Source organism: Hesperophylax consimilis, chromosome 11 (assembly GCF_061612785.1).
Source record: "Hesperophylax consimilis isolate HC1 chromosome 11, BYU_Hcon_1.0, whole genome shotgun sequence".
Lineage (NCBI taxonomy): Eukaryota > Metazoa > Arthropoda > Insecta > Trichoptera > Limnephilidae > Hesperophylax > Hesperophylax consimilis.
In genome coordinates, this window is record NC_142846.1 from 29,499,593 (window position 1) to 29,524,457 (window position 24,865).

Here is a 24,865-nt window from a genome sequence, read left to right on the forward strand (position 1 = left end):
TATCGATACATTGGTAACCATAAGAATACAAACAATATTGTGCATATAAATCATATCATAACCATAACCATAAGAAGACAATGTTGTGCATATAAATTATACCATAACAGGATTATAAATATATAAATACTAGAAACATAAACATCAGAAACATCAATTCAAGAAACATCAGTGAAATACTCTTTTAAGGTCATTTTATATTTAGTAAATTCGCAATTGAAGATGTCGATATTGAAAGTTAGTTGATGGAAATATTGTATGTTTTTAGTTTTTCTAGATCATTATAATTATTTATGCAATGGTGATTTGTGTTTTCATTAAGTCTTACATAAATTTTACAATTTTTGATCCAACAGAATTTGAATTTATTAATTTTGGTAAACTCTCTGACCTTTTTGTAGAGTACTTTGTTTTTATGAGTTAAATGTTCATTTATATAGATCCGTTGTTTTCCATTAAAGTTAATATCCTCTGCTGTTAGGCCCCTTCTTGTCCGGATTGCTGCTATGATTTCGTCTTTCTGATTCCTGCCCTTTAGTTTTACTATAATATTCCGCGGTCTTCCTTCAATCTTCTCCTTGGGGGTGACTCGGGTGGCGTATTCAATGTCGTCGCTTACTATATTTAATTCTGAATAGATCCTTTTGATAATCTCCGTCAGGTTCTCGTTCTTGTTTTTTTTCTGGTATCCCAATGATCTCTATGTTATTAATGCGTGCGTGTTGTTCGTTAGCATCCAATTGTTTTTGTAATTCTTTAAATTCACTTTGTATTACGGCGTTTTGTTCCAGAGTTTTTTCAAGGTTGTTGTTTTTTTTCGTATCAATTTTTTTTTCTAGAGTTAATATTTTATTTTTTAATTCCTCGATTTCTTCTTTATACTCGTTTCTGATGATTTCCAGAAATTGTACCTTAAATTCTTCAAACTTTTTGTCAAGAAGTTGGAGGAGTTGGGTGTCCGTAATATTTAGTGTTTTTAAAAACGAATGCTTAAAAGTGCCGAAATTTTTACTAAAAAGGCACCCAGCCGTTTCTCTTAAAACTTTAATGATAAAGCAATGTTCACCTAGTAGGTACCAGGGTAACTATTTCCTACACATAGTACAAAAAAAAACAACAATTTACTAACAAATTTAAAATTAAAAGAGATTAATCATTTTTTTAGACTCTGTTGAGATTAGATGTTACCTCAAAAACCATGATTGTGTACAAACATGTTTACCTTTCAACTTAAAACCACGACCGCGAGAGATTTTTGTAAGCATAAATTACAAATTATACAGTATATACACGTAATAATGTTTATAAAATCTGGCGGTTGCAAGAGTTCATTATGAACTGACATAAATTATGCATCACTTGCCAGTTCTTGGCGTACCTAACTCATTTTCAGTTTACACAGTGATAGAATATAATAAATTAAATTTGGAGTGAAAAACCCTTACACTACAATTTAATATAATACCAAACCAAATAATAACGAATTTTGCCCCTTTTGTCAAGATATTTGAAATTGTTGTTACTGAAAACGAATGGCACATTTCCGAAATGTAGTTTTTTTTTAATTTTTTTTTATAGTTAATACCTCACAAGAGTCCCAACTGCTCCCGTCTGGAGCCAGTGAGACTATGGCATCCCCAATTGGGGGATGTTGTGAGGCTGAAGGTAAGTGGGGAAGGGAAAGAGGAAGGTGGGGAAGTACCTGGCTATTCAGATCTAGTCACTAAACACGGCTAAAGCCATTTGGAGCAACGTTTCAATTCTGAATGGTGGTCTTACACCAGGGCGATACTGGTAGTATCTTCCACTCTGGAACGTGCCGCAAATAAACTATATATTATTTCAATTATTTCAATTAATTAATTGTGAAATAACACAAATTAATCAAATAAGATTTATTTGCGCACGCCGGGTTCGAACCCGCGACCTTCGGAATGGCAGTCCAATGCGTTACCACTGGACTATGCCGGCCGTCAAAGCCAGTTAGTTACAAATAACTGAAATTGGATTGAGTTACAAAAATATGCAATACCTGTATAGTGTGTATGTCAGTAGAGATCTTGGAACTGGTCCCAGAAAAGATATATCCACGTTCTAAGAGTTATATTACTTCGATTTTCTGTACAGGGTTTTAAAAAAAGGTTTATTGAACAGTAAGTTTTCGTATGAAAACGTATTGTTCCATAAAATCCATTAATTTGATGATTTGACCACAGAGTACGTACTTCGCGTGAGATTCTTACAGAACTGAAATAATTTAAGTATACCATGAAATACAACTTGAAATAATACCCAAAATATAATACCCAAAATAATACCCAAAAATAATATAAAACTTCACTTCTCATTTGGTATCCATGAACTTCAGAGGTACGGCGAGGGTTTGTGACGCCTGCAGGTTACTCGTGTGTTTACGCCACTGACAAATTTAATAAAAACGACATTTGGCCTCCGGTGGGACCCTCGAACCTCGCATCAGTATCCAGGTACGAATTTGTACCTTCCGATAGCAAAAAATAGGACCATAAACAAAAAATACCTTCCCAACTACCTTTGCCATTTCAGAGATGCGATTATTTAACCCTTGAGACGTTGTTGATTTGCACGGATCAAACCTTCTACAAGCTTCCATTTTTTCAAAGACAATAACAAGCACTATTTCGTTCTCTTTCTGACATAAAAGAAATAATTAATTTTTAGATGAGAGGAAGAGAGATATATGCATTTTAATAATGTGCGGTCGTTCTGGGACAAATATGGTCTTAGGAGAGTATAATGCGCGCACGGCATTTGGGACTGTTTGGGTCTTAGAAGGTCCCAAGGGTTAAAATTGTATTTTTTGACTTCGTAAGTATTCTGGCGTCCGGGCTTGGATCAGGGTGACAAGTGTGACGCAGAGGTATTGGTTCACAAACCCGCATCCCAAATAGAAATACACTCATAAACGAGTCCAAGTCGAATTTATATCGTTTTGCGCATTGAAATAGCATTTATTTAAATATTGTAGTATTCTGTTAATTTTGTCTCTGATTAGCAATACACTTCATGGTCGGTAGATTTTAATAATACTTCAATTCGTCTGAGATTACGAATAGAATTTTTATTATCGTGATGCATTTATAATGAATATCTAACTGGATTGACGTCCGTTTTATAGGATGCTCAAGTTATTGTGAAGGAGGAGAGACGCTTACTGGAGGTGCGCGCCTGCAGATCGGCTAACATCGGCTACCTACATAACCATTCGGGGATTATACCCAAAAGGGCGACAGTTGTTTCTGTCATGTTGTACTACAGCTGACACTTATGGAGACACCTTAACATAAACTATATATTCTAACTTGAAATTAACGACACCTGTTGAGCGGCATTGAAAATACATACGTGTTTACAAACAATAAAATTAGGGGATTTTACACATGAATAAATAGTAAAAATATACGGTATTGTACGTGACTGAACTCCCTCAGCAACAATACTTTGCATTTATTTAGTGATAAATTGAAGATGTCCACTGACTCGGCATAATTGTTTGTATAATCCGTTCAGTAGGTTGTATTTTTACCTAGTGGAATCCGAAAGCTTATCAATGCAAGCAATTCTGCACTGTCGAATGCATCATTTGTAATTTTATATAGAAACTTATTATTTATTTATGTTTTAGTTACTAATTTCAGAGCACAATTTTGACATTTTTCCGACCAAGGTGCTTATCTATCTTTGTTCTACTTATATATGCTATGTAAAACATCTTTCAAGATTTACAAATGATATTGATAACATCAAGAGACCCGATTAAAAGAAATAATAAAATAATTTTTTAATAAATACTAAATTATGTATCAAGCAAAATTTCAGACTTCAAGCAATTAAAAGTTTTATTAGAAAGTATTAGAAAGAACATAAACTGAAAAATATTTACAGGCATGAGCTGAACAAATTAATAATTATGAAGGAAAAAACGCGAACACTAACGGTATGTTTATAATTCAATTAATTTACCTTCGGTTAGGCTTTAAAATTTTCGTGGAAAAAATACGACCGTGAAGAAAAACAACGCGATAATATTATTATTTACCTACTGCCCTTAAGGTTTGCGCCTTAATTTATACAGAAGACCAGTAAATTTTACAACCCGTCTTTGTGTAAAAAAAAATGAACGGACAAGAAAGGGTCTTGCAGATTTATGTCGGATAAATGAATATTTAAAGACTCCTAAGCTAACAATGAATAAGTGTTGAAAATAGTAGTTTCGACATCTAAGAAAATTAGGATAGAAGAAGCTTTGCACACTTCATAACCCTAAGAGCTTAACGTTCTGGAGTTGTTAGTGAACACTTTTACAGGTTTATCTATATATGTAAAGATTGTGGTCTTTAGTGGAGACGCTTTTTTTAAATATAAATCTACAGTTTTATTCCGAGATTGATGAAATTTAGGACAAATTTCCAAAAATTTCGCTGTCTACATAAGGTTTCGAAAAACAACCCCATGCCTTTTTCCTATCCTTGAGAGCATTAATTGCTTTAGGAGCAGAATTTTGATACTTCTTTATGAAATTTTGGATACTTGACTTCAAAATAAGAGGGAAATTGCTGTCTGCATCTGATTCCTGAAAACTTTGTAAAACCCGGCCTGGGACAAAAGCTAGTTCAGTTAAGTTTTCAAGTTTGTTTGTTAAATTTTCCTTAACTTAGTTTCCACCATCAAATTGTAATGCTTTAAATATTTAATTCGTCACGATCGATCGGTTGAATTTCCTACACTAAAATATGAATACTTAAATTATTTTATCCAGGAAAACGATGGAAGTTATTCGTTCTTTGTAACAGGGAACTAGAAGCTAGGAACTAGTTACAAAGTTTCCGATGCAATTTTGGATAATGGCGACTATAATTTTATGCAGATGAATATTTATGTTTGCTAAGGGAAACTATGAACATGCACTTAAAACACGGTACCAGGACAGAAGGCTTTTGTGTAAACTTATTTTTATCATGCATAGTTGATAAAAACCTTCTTGGCTACCTCTAAGAAACGCATCAGATCCTGCAAGTCTCATACCTGTTACTTGTCTATCCTTAGAAGCAAAATAAATATGGTGTTTTTCCAAGCTTCCTACATGTCCTGCCAAGCGGAGCACTTTCAGTTTTAAATCCTGGTCATGGACGACTCTTTTAACGTTTAGTGCTTATTCTCCCAAGGCGGTTGATTCGAGAAATTTAAACTCGTGAACCGCGCGGCGACAGAATACTCTTCATACACCTTGAGAGTCGCATCGCAACCGCTCAAATCGAGATTCTCAGCGGTATTTTAAATTTAATTAATACTAAGGAAATGTAAATATCGCACAAGAGTCGGAACGGCACCCTTCTAACCTAAGCCAGTGAGACTATGCAAAAGCTACTTGGGGTATGTTGTGAAATTGACCAGAGTGGGGAAGAGATGGAAATGGGTAAGCGTGGAAGCGGATCTAATTGGAAAGAAGATGCGCTAAAGAAAACAGTATTTCAATTTTATCGCGTCTAAGAGTTGCGAACTTCCGTGGATGGTCAATTTAAGAATATATATCCACGACATACTAGGTGTAAGAGACGTCCTTTCTCTCACGTAGACTGTAACATAGGGGGTCGGTCAGTCCTAGGGTAGCAGCTACGTCTGTGCTTATAATAGGCCTGGCCTGGGGTGAAAGTTCCTCTTCGATTTACCCGACTACCCGTCCGGTACACTAGGCATACGGACCTATTTCAATGACACCTTATTGACACGTTATTTCAACTTGATACACGTTATTTGTCTCGTCATTTTAAGTAGAAAATTAGCCATTAACCTTGCTTGTTTCAAATCATAATATCGACCATGTCCCCCCGAACGTTCTTCGAATTTTCATCAAATGATTTTAGCAAGGTTTACGTTAAAGATTTATGGCAAAAAATATGCTGCCTTTTTTTGTTTTCTTATTTTTATTTTTTATATTACGTTGTTTTGATGTTCTGACCTTAGAAGACTTACCTGCTTTATTTGCTTTAGTACCTGTTCTCTCTTTGGTCAGCCAGGTGTTTTCTTCGGGCAGTTACCTAAAGGTGGAATTATAATGTCAGAAGTAAAGTGCGGTAGCGTGGTTTCAGTCTAAGTTAATTATATTTAACATTACAAGAAACTGCCTTGTTTGCGAGAAGAGTTTATAATCAATTTTTTTTAAAGACTTACCTCTGACATATTTCACGATGAAAATTTTTTTCCTTTGTGTATTATTATTTATGCCATCTTTGGGGATGCCGTGTAAGAGGTATTTTTAAGAAAATAATGGAATGAAATTTTTGGTAAGGAAAATTTCATAAGAGATAGGCAGGAATCTGGGAGTCAGTGTGCTCAGGACTGATGGACTTATGAATCCATCCCACTGCTGTGCAAGACGATAGGTTGACAAAGTCCGGAAAGATCAAAGGATCTCCGCCGCCAAGACCTGGGACAGTCTCACCTCGTCAACATCACCCCTGCTAAGTCACCAAACGCAGTGAAACACATATGGCAAAGGTGTTGGTTTTCCAATTAATGGTTTACGGGGCGGCGGTACCCAAACCCGCATCCGAAATTATTTAAAAAAAATTTATACCTTAGATGAACTCCGATTTGAGGAATCGAGGTGGTTGCCAAGGAAACGAAAATCATCTTTGCGAAAAGAAAGGCCCGCAAAAGCTTGTAGATAATTACATTCTGATCGTTAGTGACAACGAAATTATGCTTTCATATGCTCAGTTTTGTTCATAAAATCCGCCGGTATTCGTTTAATAATCTCACATGAAAAACACAAATCCAGACTTGTGGAATTGAAAATACAATCGAAAAATTATCAGTAGTATTTCAATCGAGCATATGGTGATAAATATTTTCAAATTTGAAGCCTGTATTTCATTTTCTGAAATGTTTCGTATTTTCTTTACGCAATATCATGAGTAAATTTGTTTTACAATGTCTTTACGTGTCGGTTATTAAGAATCTGTTTACCAAATAATATTTGATATTGTCTGTCTTTGCGTGTTTCATATATTTATCGTGAAATATAAATTCGTAAGCAAGTAAGATCATCGATAAATTGATTCGATAGGGGAATTAGAAATGGCAATGAGATTATTTGGTTTCAATTGAACTCTGGATTTCAAATGATCTCTGGATTTCAAATGATCTGAGAAATGGCAACATGGGAGATATTGATTGAGTAAGCCGGCAGTTAATTATATTCATTACTTTGTTCATTATACTACACATTATATTATGTACTAGTACTTTCCCATCAATCATACAGAATTTGGACATATTAATGCTCAATTGACGAACAAAATTGTAATGCAGAGTTGATGTCCCCAGTCGTGTACAGTCACCACTTGAAAACACAATCATACATATACACTTACACGCCTATCCAGTACGCACGTCACAAGGTAATTACTAAATGCACATATAAGACATTACATAGAATAAAACTAGAAGTGGCTTCTAAACAAATTTGAAAGGAAACAAATGGGCCACTGACTTTTTGGTTCTAGACCATTCAGCACGCCATCTGTCTCTCTTATATATTATATGCCTGAAATAGCATATCATCATCTCATTCGAATTTCGTAAACATAGTGAATCACAGTTTTGTGGAGAATGGTAGACATAAATTGGGCTTATATTTAGTTCTCACAACACGCCCACAAGGCACTTCTTGTGTTATTTATTTATTCTATGGAAATGTGTCACAGGTACCCATTATGAAATATTTAAAACCAGTAAAGTGTTTCATCATGCGACCAACGTACTATTTTTTTTTTCTATATTATAAATAAACAGTATGTAAGATAGTGATCGTAGGTCTCATTTTTGGGAGAATATTCTTTTTAAACGCTATAATAAATACATTTAAAAAGGACATTTGTAGTTAAAATTAAAAATGTTTGTTTTTTAATATTTTTATTTCATCTTAAAGGACAATAATTAACAAAAATATTAAAAGAAATGCAGTACGTACAATTAATACAGACTACAATATTTTTTTCTGTTGGTTTTATGCAGTAAAAAATAATCAAAATGATCGAAATGATCGAAAGTCTATTCGTATTATTTTATTGGAAAATGAAAATATATATTTTTTTGAAAATATGACAGGCAATAGCGAGATAAATTTTACTATTATGAGGGTGTCAAATAACAAATATGGTAATTAAAAAATATTAAAATTTCCGAAAATGCTTTTCTTTGAATATAAAATAACTAAATTAAGAAACATTTCGTTAATAAATATCTAGACTGAGAACAAGTTAAGTTTGTAGATAACCTAAGACAAAATAAAATTTATTTGAAACTCACAGAACTTCAAATGATGATAATTCGTTTGTTCCTATTATTTTTTTTTATCTAACACTCATACTTAGACACCTACGAAAATGAAAGCATGAAAAAGCGAACTATGATATAAGGATTTTCACAAAATTTATTTTAGTACTCCAGCAAATATTACAGCTTGAGCCAGTCAATTTAATGCCAATCTGGTAACAATAAAAAAACATACCTGTGTAGATGAAGGTATGCTTTACGTATATATTTTTGAGCAAAATGATTCTGTAGGTATAATAACAGTAAACAAAAGACTAGCATTAATTAATAATGTTACTTAATCTATTTGAAATAGTGACAGAATGGTGTTTTCGAAGAGCTATACAAAGGTATAAAATGCGGGTTAAAGCTAAAAACGAAAAAAATTACAATACTTTACACTTATTATCAAATCACTAATATATGGCGTCCGGAAACTAATGGTGCAAGTGGGGAACTGCTGAATCTACATGACATTTCGACTCAACTTTTTGGTTTAACGTGTTTTTTAGTTTAAGCTTTCGTTTTCGAGAGTAAATTATCCAGTCCGAAGGTGGAATTTTTTAAGTCAAATTTGAAAAAAGTCGATCACCTCTCGGTTGCTATCAGATGTTTATTGTATTTTAAAATACGTCAACATGAAGTAAAATCAACTCTAATAGTTGCCGAAAACAAAAGTAAAAAATAAAAAAATGCTCAGATCAAAAAAAAAGTTTTTTTGATTCTCTGTGATGTAGATTTACCAGTTTCCTGCCTGTACCACTAGTTTCCGGATACGATGTGTTGTTTTCTTCTTCCTTTATTTCGTCTTGAAGAAAAATCAATTGTAAACATTCTGTGAATAAAAAAAAAGATTTTTTTTTCCGGATGTGATTTAAACTATATCTAGTTCGGTGAAAAGTTTTGTATTTAGCGAACGCTTTTAGTTGGTAGCGATAAGGGCGGCCAGAAGTTTGTCGACTTTGAGATATATTATGTTGTTTGGGTATAAGATTAACATAAATGATAACATCGCGCGAGATAAACACACACATCCATTATTCATGCGCACCCTCGAAAATTTCAACGAGAATATAAACCGATCCAGAATATGGGATTTTACGTGGGTAACCGCTTCGACCAAAAGGTCAGAATGTCATTAATAACGTTTTGAGCCCTGAAATAACATTATAATACAGAGGCTTATAAATAAATTTACATAGAGTTAGCTAGGAGAGCGACTTTTTATTCACACGCTGAAAATAACACATAATTATGTTGTGTTTTTGACAAATTTATGCCATTTAAAAAGCACTGGATTAATCTAGGATTGTTTATGCCAGACTTAAGACGGGTTGTTTCGGAGAATTTGAACAATTCATCAAATTTCAACGTTCATTTTCGGGTTTTGTGAAAGATTTATTCAAGTTCTGTTTTTATATCATTGTAGGTTAGTTGCTTGAAAAAATTGAAATAAAAACAGAACTTGAAAAAACCTTTCACAGAACTTGAAAATGAACGTTGAAATTTGATGAATTGTTCAGATTCTCCGAAACAACCCGTCCTTAGTGTTGCGCAATCAAGGTTCGACATGGAATTTAATAAATTAAATAAAAATTTTAAAGATTTTATGAAAATTAAATACTTTGGATACAACAATTTTAATTAGTTAATACTACTTATCTGCATGTTTCAAAGTCAATGGCTTCTTCGTCAGAATTTTGAAAACTAACTAAATTAATTATTTTAAATTAACAAGTTAATTTTCATAATACCGACGGTGAATCCACTGGCTTTGAAACATGTAGATTATTATTAATTAAAAGTGGTTTATACAAAGTATTTCATTTTCATAAAATTAAAATGACGCTACAAAGTAATTTTGCAAACTTTGAAGAAGTAAATTTTAAAGAATTACTGACCTTGTGGTTTAAATCACAAGCAAAGAATTGTAACTCTTAGAATGAAGATGATGTATGATATATATTGATGATATCATTTGCTATGAGGAAGATACGATGAAGCGAACAATAAAATACTTCAAAACTTTATAGAATTTACAAGATTCGTGCCTATTTGTATCCATATAGTGACAATATTTAATGGTTTCTGTTCCTTTGATATTTATCTAAATGTTACACAGAATAATCTTGAAAAGCTTAGGATATGTTCAATAAAATAAAAATGTTTACAAATCCGTGAAATAACGGTGTTCACCAACAATAAACACAATATAAACATTTTAAAGATATTCATAGAAATACATGAGTAGTACACTGTGCGACTGTCGTTTAGTATAATATAGACAGCATGAGAAAGTGGATCAAGGACTATAAAAGAGGGTAAACGTTTGTCCAATATCTCTTCTTCATCTCCTGCTACTCGAGAAAATATATAGTATTATTTAAAGTATTTTGACTATTATTACACCACCGCAATTCATAGAACATAATGTTTTATTATTTTATAAAGACATTAATGGGACATTGCAGATTTGTCTCATACCATAAGATGAGGTGATGTAGAGATTTTATCAAATGATTGCGATTGTGTAAAACTTTTAGTATTTTCGTAAATATTTACTTTTTGAACTCACTCTTAATAGGGTGCACAGTTACGAAAAACAATAGATACTTCGTTTCAAATAAGCTTAACAAAAAATTTCGAAAATTGAATAATGCATTTCTACAGCAAACGATTCTCTTTTAATTATATTTTTAGCTTTTTGTTCCAATTTCGTTATATTTGTGAGTACCTACCGTTAAATTTCACCTTGATACTAGGAATATATGGCCACAAACTAGTCGGAAAATTATCAGGGAAAAATTTTGAATGAAATTGCTATTTAACTGTATTATTTTCCGTTCCAGGTAATTTCAATATTTTTTCTTTCAGTAAATTAGTTTTTAAATTTTTTTATGAGAAAATTTCCCGGGTTACGAATAACCTGACAATATTTGGAAACCATATTAAGCGGAAAATGGATAAAAAAACGCGATGCCAACTCAGCCACTGACCGGTCAATTTCGGTCAGTTTAAACGAAGTATCGGAGTGTGTCTAAATAGTAAATATATACAAGTATTTTTGAAGATGTTTGTTGTTCTCCCGCTCTGTTCAGGGTGGCGTCATCTTATTCAGCGAACAGCATGTCGTAGCAAGACTGCGGGAAGTGGTTGGCGATGAAAGACTGCAGTTTCTCCTTGCGGGTGACGGGAGTGTAGCGGGGGAGAGGGAAGGAGCGCGTCACAGCATCCGCCAGAGCCTTGGTCACCGGTGCGAGGTCGGCTTCCTGGAAACATAAAAAACGTCTACAATGTTCACCGTTCTTATCTGGGAAGCTCTGATGTTTGGCAGCTTTTTCTCTGTAATTTTTTAATCTACGTAGCAGAAGGTGTTCATTTCAAGCATCAATTATTTAATATTCAAGATCGTAGCATCAAATGCATTTGAGAAATGCGAAACGAAAATATGCTTATTTTCTTTTATGTTATGTAGATTTGAAAAAAAAGTAAAAACTCTAAATCTTTTATGATATTGTAGTAACTAATAAAAAGGATGGATTAAACCCTATCTCACCTAATCTAACCTAACCTAACCCAACCAGACCAAAATAATGGGAGTTAAGGTCATATATATTTTTAAATATTTAATTTTTTTTTCCAAACAGCAAAAATATAACCATCCTTAAGTTAAAATAAAAATAAAAATTCTCTCCCTAGTTCTACAGCTTAGCCATGCATATATATGGAATTAACATTGAATGTTGTAATATCAAACTAGAAGAAATAAAAATCACAGAAATACACGAAAACAGCAAGCAACATTGAATTTGCAATAGGTACACGGAATACATCAATGGTACACGGTTATTCTCAGGATTCGAACCCGTGACCTTCGACTTGCTAGTAGAGAGCCTTATCCTCGACCACAGCCTCAACACATTTATATTTCCATACAAAACTGTGTTTCATCATGATTACGAAATTCAAATGGAATGGCGATATACAGTTTCAGGTAAGTGTATAGGCAGATCGTGTACTAAATGGTCTAGAACCAAAAACTACTAAGTCATTGATACATTTGTTTCCATTTGAATTTCGCGGGAAAATACTTTTAGCTTTCTTCTTTCTTCTATGGTAAATCCCTATTTATTCTCCTCAAATAACACCCTTTAATAAATCATTTCCCCAACACATTACTCAAATCACTAAACTATTCCTAATCGTTCTCTTACATAAATATTCTCTCCTAATTTACTGTCGTTTGAGCTTTTAATGAACCTGTCAAAATCAATCATTTATTTTGTTTCATAAAATTTAAATACAAAAACTCCGACGGAAAACATCGGTAGCACCGTATAATTTTCTTTTCCTTTTTGACGGGAATTAAACCAAGGCATTTATTTTTACTCGGGAGATATTTTCAATTTGTAGATATATTTCAGGCGAGTAATTAATGCTTATAATAATTTGTTATCCTTTGTGATATGCATAAAAACCTTGTCTTATACACATTACTTTATCATGAAAAAATAATCATATTTGAAAAGTCAAAATATTTCACCAACAAATAATGTAGTAATAATATATCTCGACATTATCTAGTGGGAAATTTTCGAAGCTTTTCCTACAAAAATAAATTTTGTTGTTTACAGGTGAAAAAAATATAATAAGCAGAATTTGTATGGATATTTCAGGCGAGTAATTAATGCTTATAATAATTTGTTATCCTTTGTTCTATGCATAAAAACCTCGTCTTATAAACATTAGTTAATCATTAGTTATTTGGTATAAAGTTTTGTGAAAATATATGAATTAAATATATAAATATGATAAAAATTGGAAGACTTAAATAGAAAGTGGAAGTTTATCTACATTTTTAATATTTACTGTATGGTAATCTAACTAAAGAAATGCTTGAAATTTACTTAGGGTATTTAGTTGTACAGTGCAGCCAGTCGTCTTCTAGATATTCTAACCTGTCTTCGAGAATTTTCCCGGAAAGCTTTTGTCGAGCAATTACACCTGAGAAATTCTCGAGGAGTTTGAATTCACTTCTCGAGATATTTGATCTCGATTTCGGAACCAGAGGAAGCGTTCATTCAGAAATACAGTATTGATATCCTGCAGTTAATTAGACCTAGACAACAATATAAATCATCATTTCTGTTTCAATGCCCTTTAAACGGATGGCGAATTCGATGGTGTGAGGGCAAACGTTATTAACATCGGGCTATTGTACCGAAGACGAAATTAAAACTGCCGATATCGGAATATTTAGGCCTTTGTCTAAATTGTATTGTTCCGTTCGCTTATTATTTAAGTCTGTGATTCACCGGAATTTGGGTAAGAAGTTTTCTTAACTTACAACATTATCTTCTTAGTAACTTAGAACAAAGGAAAGATCCCGTTTCAGGTTTTAATTACAGCTCTAAGGATTAAGTTAGTGATTAAACATATATTTGCTTCAAAATCTCACTGAAACTGTTATCGGTATCTTCTTTTCTACATCCATCCCTAGGAGGGTCAGAGATCCGTCATTAAGATAAAACACTTTGGACATTTCGACATGCCCTTATCAGTTGATAGTTACGATTATCACACACGGTATCTATTTTAAAACAGTATATTCGTAATGGAATGCCTATACCTTTACCCTTTTGTATTTTTTGGTTATTTTTTGCAATAAATGTTTTTAGAATTTTAAATCAAATTATATTTCATGTTCTATATTTTTTTATACCAAGCACGTCAAGATTGAAATTGTTCAAATAAGTCAACATCGCAACACTGACATATTCTCAAAATCCATTAATTAATTTAAAAACTCGTTACAAAAAGCCAAAGCTGTTGATTTTTTTGTATTTTTCACAATGAAAAAAATATTCAAATAAATTACTCTTTTCATATAAAAAATTAAGCAAATAAAATCATCGAACTGTTTTGTTGTGACTTTGTTTTGCCTTCAAATTGTAACTTCTCCGCTTGTTCAAAGTTAAGTTGTGTGAAAGTTGTATTCAAGTGATTTTATTGTATGTACATAATCAACCGGCCCACGATAAAATAATAACAGAACTTGAATTTTAAATGTAAAATTGAATGAAGTGTAGTAATAAAACAACCCGTTTTTACTTTCCTTTTATTGCACGTACCGAGTTTTAGTAGAAACATTAATCTTTCGTGATTTTTGCTAACATGTTGGAGATATTTGCATGCTTGTTAATTACAACATATTTTATTTTGACGCAAATGTTGTAAATATTTTGGTTGTGTTTCTAAAAAAAACGCTATTAAAAGGCAACTAAAATACCGTCCCATAGTGGAACAAATTATACTCACGTCTTTAGTGTATTTCTCCAACGATCTGATTGTGGTCTCAAAGTAGTCCTCTCCGTAGGCTCCCTTCTGCTCCTCGCTGAGCAGGTTCCACATCTCCTTAGCCTGGGTCAGCAGTGAGTCCTCAGACAGCCAAGCGTTGCCGGTGGTGTACTCTCCGGGAGCCACGACCACCACATCCACTCCGCGCGGACGTAGCTCTTGGCGCAGGCAGTTGGACATGCCCTCGATGCCGGCAAGCAATGCGCAATGCACGCCTCGGACGGGCGAGGATACCCTCGCAAGGCCGGAGGACACGTTGATGATGCGGCCCTTGGCGCGGCGGATCAGAGGAAGCATTACTTGGATCACTCGGGTGGGGCCTGCAAACGAAAATTTCATTGATTTGTACCATCAATTGGATGAGGTGCTCGCACAGCAGTAGTGACACTTGATGCATAGGTGGGTCCTTGAAGGAAATGGTGGGGCTTAAAAAGACGGCGATGTGTGAATGCGGTGCACCGAACACATGGTCAATGAATGCCCGCTCCTTTCATTCCCTGGTGGGATTGACGAGGTCCACAGGGTTACGCATGAGGGCCTAAACTCCGATAGGAATATCTGACCCCCCCACCTTACGAAAGAAGAAGATGATTGATTTTTCAGTACTTTACTAAAATAAAACCGTTTTCAAGATAATTATGTGAAATAGTGTATACTGAGGATCTTTCAGTAAGAAACAAAGAAAATTCCATTCTGCTCCATACCTAACGATTTGAAAGAAAATCCATGTCGCCAAATTGTATGAGACCTTTCGACTAGAGGCGCGTACCACCTGCGAGCTGTAACCGTAACCGTAACCGTAAACGTTACCGTTATGGAAAATCATGGTGTAAGTGTGTGTGTACGTGTCACATGAGCCGACGGCGGTCGTATTAGGTCGCGAATCAATCGTTAAGGCCGTAGCATACAGACCTGCCGCGTATTGTTCGTCGTGTCCAACTGAGACAATTTAACTATGTCATTTTCAAGAGTCAGATGACAGAATCACAATACAGGGTTGCCTACAAAGACGTTTCATATGGTACAACATATTTAAAAAAATGCAAATAATAATCTTACTATAATTTTATAATATTACACTTATGGTACAACAATGTTAATGAAATATTTACCATAATGGTTATTTGGACTTGTGTACATAGTGTCTGTTATGTTATTTAAATAAAAGTCAATTCCGTGTAAGTTGTAACGTTTTTTGGACAACCACGTGTATTTAAAAAAAATATTTATTAAGTTAAAAGAAATTAACATTTCACTCTCTTAACTTAAATAATTTAAGTATGTAATAATAATAATTTAAGTGGTACTTAAAATTTAAGTATGGGACAATAAATTAATGAAGTAGTTTTTTGGCTTTTATTTATATAAACTGATCTTATAATTTAAAAAAAAAATAAATCAATTCTTTCCGCGGACATTCTATAACTCCACTGTCGTCACAAATGTTTGTCATTTTCGTGCAGAGTCCGTAAAAAAATATTTATTTTTTATTATTTTTATTTTTTGTACATTACACAAGCGATTGACACCTCGTCCGACATACTGAAGCTTAAAACGAACACAGCGGATAAGCCGGCTCGCCGTTACAGTTATGATGGTGTAGACATCGCATCCGTACTAGAAGCCTGGTTACCGTGTTTGCAACGATAACGGTCACCATATAGCCAGCAGGTGAGTACGCGGCTTTATACGCCTCAGAGTAATGTACTCCATTTAAGAAAAAATCAGTTTCAGCAGAAGTGAAGAAAATAAAAAAAGAGCACAATTTCGCTTGTTTATCTTTTCTGAAAAATATACCTTCACTATAGAATAAGGTGAACACTTGTGTTTTTTCTTCTTAATAAGAAATCCCAAAAACTAATTACTTTTTGTCTCTACAAGGCTTATAGATTTCCGCTCTGCCATGGAGGTCGAAGTTAGAAATACAACAATTGTTCAAGATGAATTTGATTGCGAATATTTTTTGTGAAATTAACATGGGATTTGATGAAATCAACTTCTTGAAGTGTACGGAAATTAGACATTTTGTAAACGACGTGTCAAGTTTCTTTGAAATACGAATAAAACGGATCGTAACCTCTTGGTCTCGCCATCTTTTCAGAACTCGCTAACCTTTTTGTACGAAGTAATAGTGAATCAGCAGGAGGGTTATTTTTTCGACAAATTGAAAACGAATCGCTGGCGACATATGCCGAGGAAAGTTTTGAATTAACGGTCTATGAGCAAATTGAGCGATATCTAATGACTTCGTACTTGCTTATATGTTAGTCGAGAGATTTTCAACCTCTCACATCAATTATATCGCGCACAAATAAGTGTTGCAGGAGAACACTTCACTAGGCCTAAAGATAAACCGACAAACCATTTGATTTTTATCGTCTTGAAAGTCAGATCAGAATTTTTTTTCTGAAATTTTATGAAACGGAGACCTATAAATTTCATCAAACGTCCACTTTATCGATCTCAACAATAAAGTTCGGAATCATAAACCATCATAATAAAGTAAATGCACATAGTACGCCTATCGACCCAAAATCGCCCTTTACTCTTGATCGTCCTAGAAGCGAGTTGTGTCGGAGAACAATTCTTCAAATTTCAAACTTAATTGTCAAGTTCTGTGAAAGTCCTTTTGAAGTTCATTTATTATTTCAGTTCTGTCGAGTTATATAATGACATATTAACAGAACTTGAATAGGACTTTCATATAAATGAACGTTGAAATTTGATGAATTGTTCAAATTCTATGAAAAAACCCATCCTTAGAGTAGAAGCATGGAGACCGCGGTATTATGAGTAACTATTAGTTACTATCAAGTTTCATATATATTTTTTTCATTGTGTGTGAGGCTTATCAACTAGCATTTGCAAGATATGGAAGGAAGAAAGAGGCCAGTATGCAAATACGTACATTCATGTGTACATCAATTTAAGTAATGGAGTTGATGTACCACAAAATGGTAAATTACATTACAAAAACCTATTTTCTAGTACTAAAGTACTAGAGTAAGTTCTAAGTTGAGGTTCAGTTCAGCAGTTCGGCTCGCAGATGTATACGAAGCATTAGAGAAAACATTGCTTAAAAAACTACTCTGCCTCCCGAGTTTCAATACAATTTCATGTTATTTTTTTAAGTGGATACAAATATGTCCTTATTAATTTTATACATAGCTTCATAGCGCGTATTGGAAATTATGTTAGGAACTGAAATATGTGAATAATTTTTCTATGTGAATACTACAAACGCCAGAGCTCACAATTTGATGTTAATTCTGACAAAAATATTTCTGCTTCATTGCTAAGACAACAATAATTGTTATTTGTGTAAGAGTCAAGCTTCAATCCAACGGCTGGTTGTAAAATAATTCCGATTTGTTAACACATTATGACGTATTTCTTACAAAAGGTCCTATAAAAAACACTTAAAGATTCGTCGCTTTGTATTTTTCAGTTTATTGGGAAATGAAATCGCTTCTAGAATACAGCGAGAGATTGAAAAAGGCAGTTTGGAAGGCACTCGAAGGCTGCGTGGGTCACGATCAATATTTATTTTTCAGGCTAAATAAACCAGGGGTAGGTACTACAGGTACCCCTACCTGTAGAACCTACCCGTATAATATACGGGCATGGTCGTGATGAAAAGGTTTCGTGAATTTTCATCTTGAAAATAATTAAACCAAGCCCATACAGAATGCCTGGCTCAATAATTTCCCGAGGCCTTTTCCAATCTATCGGCGAGTAGAGTACCAATTTTATCCCCGTGGTGTTTTATTAACGTAATCGAAATTTGGACCAACAATCGCTTAGGCATATTTTTATTTACTTACTTACCAATTATATTAGGCTTTCAACATTAAGGTACACATACATACCAGTGGCGGTCCGTAACTTTTCAGGGAGCTAGTGGTAAGATTGAAAAATACGACATGATGCTGGTATATACCTACATTCACTTTAACTATAAAGTTCGTTGATCTTAACTAAATATTAAAATAAGTTTTTATCTGGAACAGATTCATGAAAGTCTTAAAAGTACCACCGGCCCAGAGCCTATGGGACTATGGCATCTCTAATTGGGGTGTGTTGAGGGGCTGAAGGGAGATGGTATGGTATTTAGATCTGGTCACCAAGCATGGATAAAGTCATTTTAAGCAAAGTTTCGATTCTTAATTGTGGTCTTTCACCAGGGCGATATCGAGCATATCTTTCAGTCTTATCTGCAATATAGGATAATGAAACCATAGACATTCAATATACCAGCCAATCAGCAAAAGGTAAAAAACCAAGTTTCAAAACCCTCCTCTCCTTTTTGTGATTTTTTAATAAACTAATCTGAAAGTATACAAGCAACTCGCATTTAGTGGCGGCTGGTGACTTTTCAGTGTGATATAGTGCTAAGTTTGAAAAATTCACTTAGTTTTTATGTTGTCCAAAACAATTTTTTTTTCGAAAATAAAATTTTTTTTTTACGATTTTCAGGAAATTTCAGTTTGGCCAAGAAAAAAAGAAGAAGTTTTCAGCTACAAAAACACTAATAATGCCATTTTATGTCATATTAGCACTCTAGTACACCCAAACAACCAACAGTCACGAGCCGTCACTGATCGCATTGTAATATCAGTATTCAGTTCTCGAAATAAAAACTGCTTACGAAATACTATTATTTTTTTATAATGGTGCGCAAATTGCTGCCTGCGTAAAAACTACAAAACCCAAATCGGGTAAACAAAAGTTCGGGCTTGTTTCCAAAAGTTGTTAACTTCACTATTTAGTTAGACACGTTAAAAAATCTTTTATAATTTACCCACCTCACTCATTTTTACTTAGATCTCACAATATTCAGATCCTTCGTAGAAAAGTCTCACAATGTACTGCGTTTCAAACCTTTGATTTAATTTAGCGAACTTATCATTTCTGCGCAGGGTCTAGTTAGTTATGGAGCATCGAAGTACTCATTAAATGAAAATTGACACCATTAAGTTGCCACTTTCTTAAAAGTTCTTTGGATGATTTGTCAAGTTTTATTTTCCGATATGTTATACATCTACTGGAGTTTCTGACAAAATACTCGATTATTATAATTATAATAAATAATACTTTTGATAAAGTACACAGTCGTTTAAACTGAGTTTACTGTTGGTTGAAATTGAAATACAAAAAAAAAATTATCCAACGGAAAACTTTTTGGGGTACTGGAAAATGTATTGGAGGCCGAAATCCCAATAACTGAAATCCTTATATTGAAATCCCAAATGACGACCCTTTGAAAACCACAGTCCAGAGAAATCAGTACACCGATAAAATATTTTTTTCAATTTCTTTTGGTATGAACCACGATCACAAAATGGGGAAAAAATTCATAATCAGAAAAAAAAACAACGATTGTTTCAAGAGTGGGTAGGTTATTAATGACCTTAATTTAAATCACAATCCGGATTGAGACTACTGGGAACTTCCTTTTCAGGAAGTAAAATATTCCGGAAATATTTATTCGGGTTTTGACTCTCCGGAATCAAGTCTTCATTTTTATTTTATTTTAATTAAGTCTTTTATTTTAATTTGTTTGTAAACATAAAATATAATATTATTTAATATTTTATCTACACTTCTCCGCATCATCTCTGTACATAAATTATTTATCTACAGTTCTCCGCATCATCTCTCTACACATATTCTTTATCTACATTTTTTGCATTATCTCTCTACACACATTCTTTATCTACACTTATCTGCATCAACTCTCCATACAAATTCTTTATCTACACTTCTCCGCATCATTTCTCTACACAGACTCTTTAGCTAAATTTCTTTGAACCATCTCTCTACACTTATTCTTTATCTACGCTTCTCCGCATAATCTCTCTTCCCACATTCTTTATCTAAACTTCTCTGCACCATCTCTCTACACACATTCTTATTTCTACAATTCTCAGCATTATCTCTCTACACACATTCTTTATCTACACTTCTCCGCATCATCTCTCATAATCATACATACTTTCTTTTTATTATTATTACTTTCACTTACATTGGCAAGTCTTCACATCCCAGACAAAAATACCAAGAAATTAATTTATTTGTTTCATTTTACGCCCAGCTGGGTTCTTATAAAGCTGAAAAAATAAATATTATTAACATTCTTTTTAAAACGTGTAACATAAAATAACAAAATATTACTAAACAGTGTGATGTGTGAATGCGGTACCGTGCAGACCGCCGAACATGCGAACGAATGCTCCATTCATTCCCCAGAGGAATCGATGAGGTCTAAAGGGTGACGCCCGAGACTGGGTCGCAGAACAAGATGTCCCCCTCTGACTCCCCCACCACGCGAAAGAGGAATAACACAAATCACTAAAGCTATATTACCTACGTTACTAGTGTATAGGATTCGGAAAAGTACTGTTATGCATTACGCTTCTATAAATGGAGGCAGTACATACATCAATGATACCGCCAAACTTCATGTTTTCTAGTGGTTAGTAAGTATGTCTGATTGGTTGTATTTGTATTGCAGCATAATTATGTCGTCTATCGAATGGCTCTCAAGTTTTTCTTAATGTCTATGGAATCTGAAATTTTTCTCACGCCAGACAGCGTAATTAGATGCAATTAGGTAATTAATGACTATGTAATACAACCAGGTCTGAAATAATTCTTATGCCAGACAGCGTAATTAGATGCAATTAGGTGGTTAATGACTATGTAATAAAACCAGGTCTGAAATAATTCTTATGCCAGACAGCGTAATTAGATGCAATTAGTTGGTTAATGACTATGTAATACAACCAGGTCTGAAATAATTCTTATGCCAGACAGCGTAATTAGATGCAATTAGGTGGTTAATGACTATGTAATACAACCAGGTCTGAAATAATTCTTATGCCAGACAGCGTAATTATATGCAATTAGGTAGTTAATGAATATGTAATACAACCAGTTCTGAAATAATTCTTATGCCAGACAGCGTAATTAGATGCAATTAGGTTTTTTTTTTTTTTTTTTCCATTATTTCTGGCTTTCACCCTTCAAGGGTGTTCTTGGCCATCATTTAAAATTATTGAGAAAGGTGTATTGAAAGGTGAATTTAAATATTAATTTTATTTAAATAGGCAAATTTCAAAATTATAATGAAAATTGGAGTCGAGTTCAGACTTAAAAGAGATGAAATGTTGAATGGAGGGGAGGCAATTTTAGTTAAGGCTTGATAGAAGAGAGGATATTTGTTTAGAGAGGGACAGCCAAAAAATATGTGATCTAAAGTTCCCACTTCTAGACCACAGAATGTACAATCTGGGGAGTCAAGGACGTGAATTTTAAAAAGATGGGAAGGAACGGAACAATGACCGATCCTCATTCGAATGAGTGAAGAAATTTCTTTTTTGGAAAAATGAGGGAATTGCTGAAACCACGGTTTTGATGGTATAGTCCTTTGTATTGAGGCATAGCAGGCTCCCTTGGATTGACTAGCAATGTGCCAATACTCTGACCAAACATTGCGGGATCTTTCTTTGATGATGAAAAAAATGTCAGATAAGGGAATGTGGTTTACGAGGGTAACAACAGGGTTGGACGCTCCTTGTTTTGCCAAGGCATCCGCAATATCATTACCCATGATACCAACATGTCCAGGAATCCAAATCAGAGTTACAGATTTACCAAATCTGTGAATGGATGCTATCATCACTCGAATAAGGCATACAAAATGATCATCAGGATGAAGAAGAGGACTGGATTTAAGTTTTTGGAGGGAACTGAGAGAGTCAGAGAGAACGAGGGAATGTTCAAAATTATTTTTGATTATATATTTGAGAGATTCTATTATTGCAATGCACTCAGCTGAAAATATTGAAAATTGATTTGAAATTGAATGAAATATTCTATCATCTGATAGTATTATTGTCCCAGCGTCTGGACGGTGTAGGCCCTCTGATTGGTCAAATTTAAATTGTCTGTTTCGGGTAACTTGAATATTAAGACACAATTCCATACTAAAATAGGATCGCCTCATAATAATACGAGATTTCTTCATAAGCATCGTTTCTGCTCATATAATTTTTGGATAATATCGAAGAAAATATGTTTTAGAAAGTTCATAATCCATTGGATTAATTACATTACAATGAAAATTCTCCACAGTTACGTGATTATGTTTGACGTTTATAAAAATTCACGCGTTTCTTCAAGATGGCCGACAGAGCGCACCTCTGGCGGTTTAAAAACGAACCAAATGCCTGGCGCGAATATTTAAATATGCAGCTAACAATACTTGACTACTTACCATTAACAAGCGTTTTATAAGAAGATTTCTTCTGGAAGCTTATCACTTTGTAATGGCATTTATCATTATTTTTTATATTTTTTGTTCTTATTAATTATATCTGATTTTATATTGGCATGTTTTCTAATTTCTAAAATTGCAAAATTATTTATTTGCGATGCTTTATATCCTGAGTGAAGTATTTTAAGACCTGAATTTTTATCGAAAGTGTGATCATTATTTAAAAGATTAACTCAGATTCACTATTTCCATTTATAGCCCTGCGATATTCTTTAGTTCTGACTTCAAAGTTTCTATTGGTTCTACCTTTGTAAAAGAAATTACAATCATCTCAATTGAGTTTTTAAACTCCTGTTTTTTTTGTCATTATTATTATTATTAAGAATATATTTCTTCATTGTTATTAGTGTAAAACGCCAGTTGAATGGTACCAGGATTGTTTATATATATATATAATTTTAGAAGTATCGTTATCCACAAACAGAATTCTACGCCATTGTTTATTTCTATCTTTAGAAAGACCGTTTGAAGAGAATGTGTTTAATTTTTTTATTTAGTATTTCAACTATCAATTTATTAGAATAACCGTTATTAAATGCTATTTGTCTTATGAATATATTGTTTTATGGTTATATGCTATTTGTTTTTTTCAGGTCTTAAAATACTTCACTATAAATAATTTTTAAATTTTAGAAATGAGGAAACATATTAATATAAAAGCAGATATAATTAACAAGAATTTTTTTATAAACTCTCTTTTAAATATTTTCCCACTCAACTGGTCTTTCCCGTCTAACGATATTGTAATTCCTAATTATTATAAACCCAGCCTACTCTTACTCCTCCCCCCTCCTTCCACTTCTTCTTTCCCAATTGCAATCTATATTTAATTTTTGACTTCGGTGTATACACAATAAAATGTAAACATTATATTTATTTATTTATTGGACAATTTGCATAGCGCCGCTTTTGTGAGATATCACCTCAGGGGCGCTATATTGTAATAATCTACCTTTATATATAGATTTTTACTCTCCTGATGAAGGTGTATATATAATCTAGCTTTAAACTTTATTAGATACAGTAACAGTTGTAGGTAAAGAATTACCACCAGTTGGAGTAAAATTAACACCTTTTAATTAAACCGACTGCTAATGTCATCGCACAATTACCCTCCTTTTATTCATAAACACGGGTACAATTAATCAATATGTAATAATCTATTATTTAAGTCAACTTTGTTAAAACTGTCTTTAATTGTGACAAACTAAACGATATTGATTCAACTTATAGACATTGACGGTTGTAACACATATTTAAGCACTGCAAGTCTCCTATGAGCTAATTATATTAGGTACGATAACAGTTAATATCAGTTGTAGACATGTAGTCAATAATAGTGTTTCATTTGAAATAATCCATCACAAATACGTAAAATTTCATTTATTCAAACAACTGTCATTCTTATTATGCGTAAATTTAGAATGTTATTATTAATTAACTCCTTCCTGTTCCGTGTTTTAACAATATATATACTCACCCTCTCTCTGTGAATGTTCTAATATCTATCTATTAAATGTAACTGTTGTTAATATCACTTAAAATGGGCGAAGCCCAAGCAAGAGCCGCCCGCAGGGCCTAGCAGAAAAAAACCCGCGGAGCGGGTTTTTAACTGCTAGTTAGAATTATTGTGGTAAACGTTAATACCTATACCACAGTTAGGAGAGTCGGGAGATTTGGATCCATCAGTAAATAAAAGAGAAAAGTTGGGCCATTTAGATAAAATAATGTCATTGAACATATTATTGACAGTTCGGGCCGGGAGATTGGAATGACTTTTAAAGATTCCGATCCCTTCTAATATTGTTGGGG

The 24,865-nt window shown here is 33.5% G+C and overlaps 1 protein-coding gene across 2 annotated transcripts in view; it reads right to left on the reverse strand.

Moving 5' to 3' along the window:
- Nucleotides 1–11,323: 11,323 nt before the first annotated feature.
- LOC149420011 (D-beta-hydroxybutyrate dehydrogenase, mitochondrial) overlaps nt 11,324–24,865 on the reverse strand; it is a 168,854-nt gene continuing 155,312 nt past the window's right edge. For both annotated transcript variants that reach the window (XM_089637128.1, XM_089637129.1), the window contains exons 5-6: nt 14,677–15,035; nt 11,324–11,627 (exon numbers count right to left, since the gene is read on the reverse strand). In XM_089637128.1, coding sequence (XP_089493254.1) covers nt 11,469–11,627; nt 14,677–15,035 — 518 coding nt within the window. In that variant the 3' untranslated portion in view covers nt 11,324–11,468. The remainder of the gene's footprint in view (nt 11,628–14,676; nt 15,036–24,865) is intronic.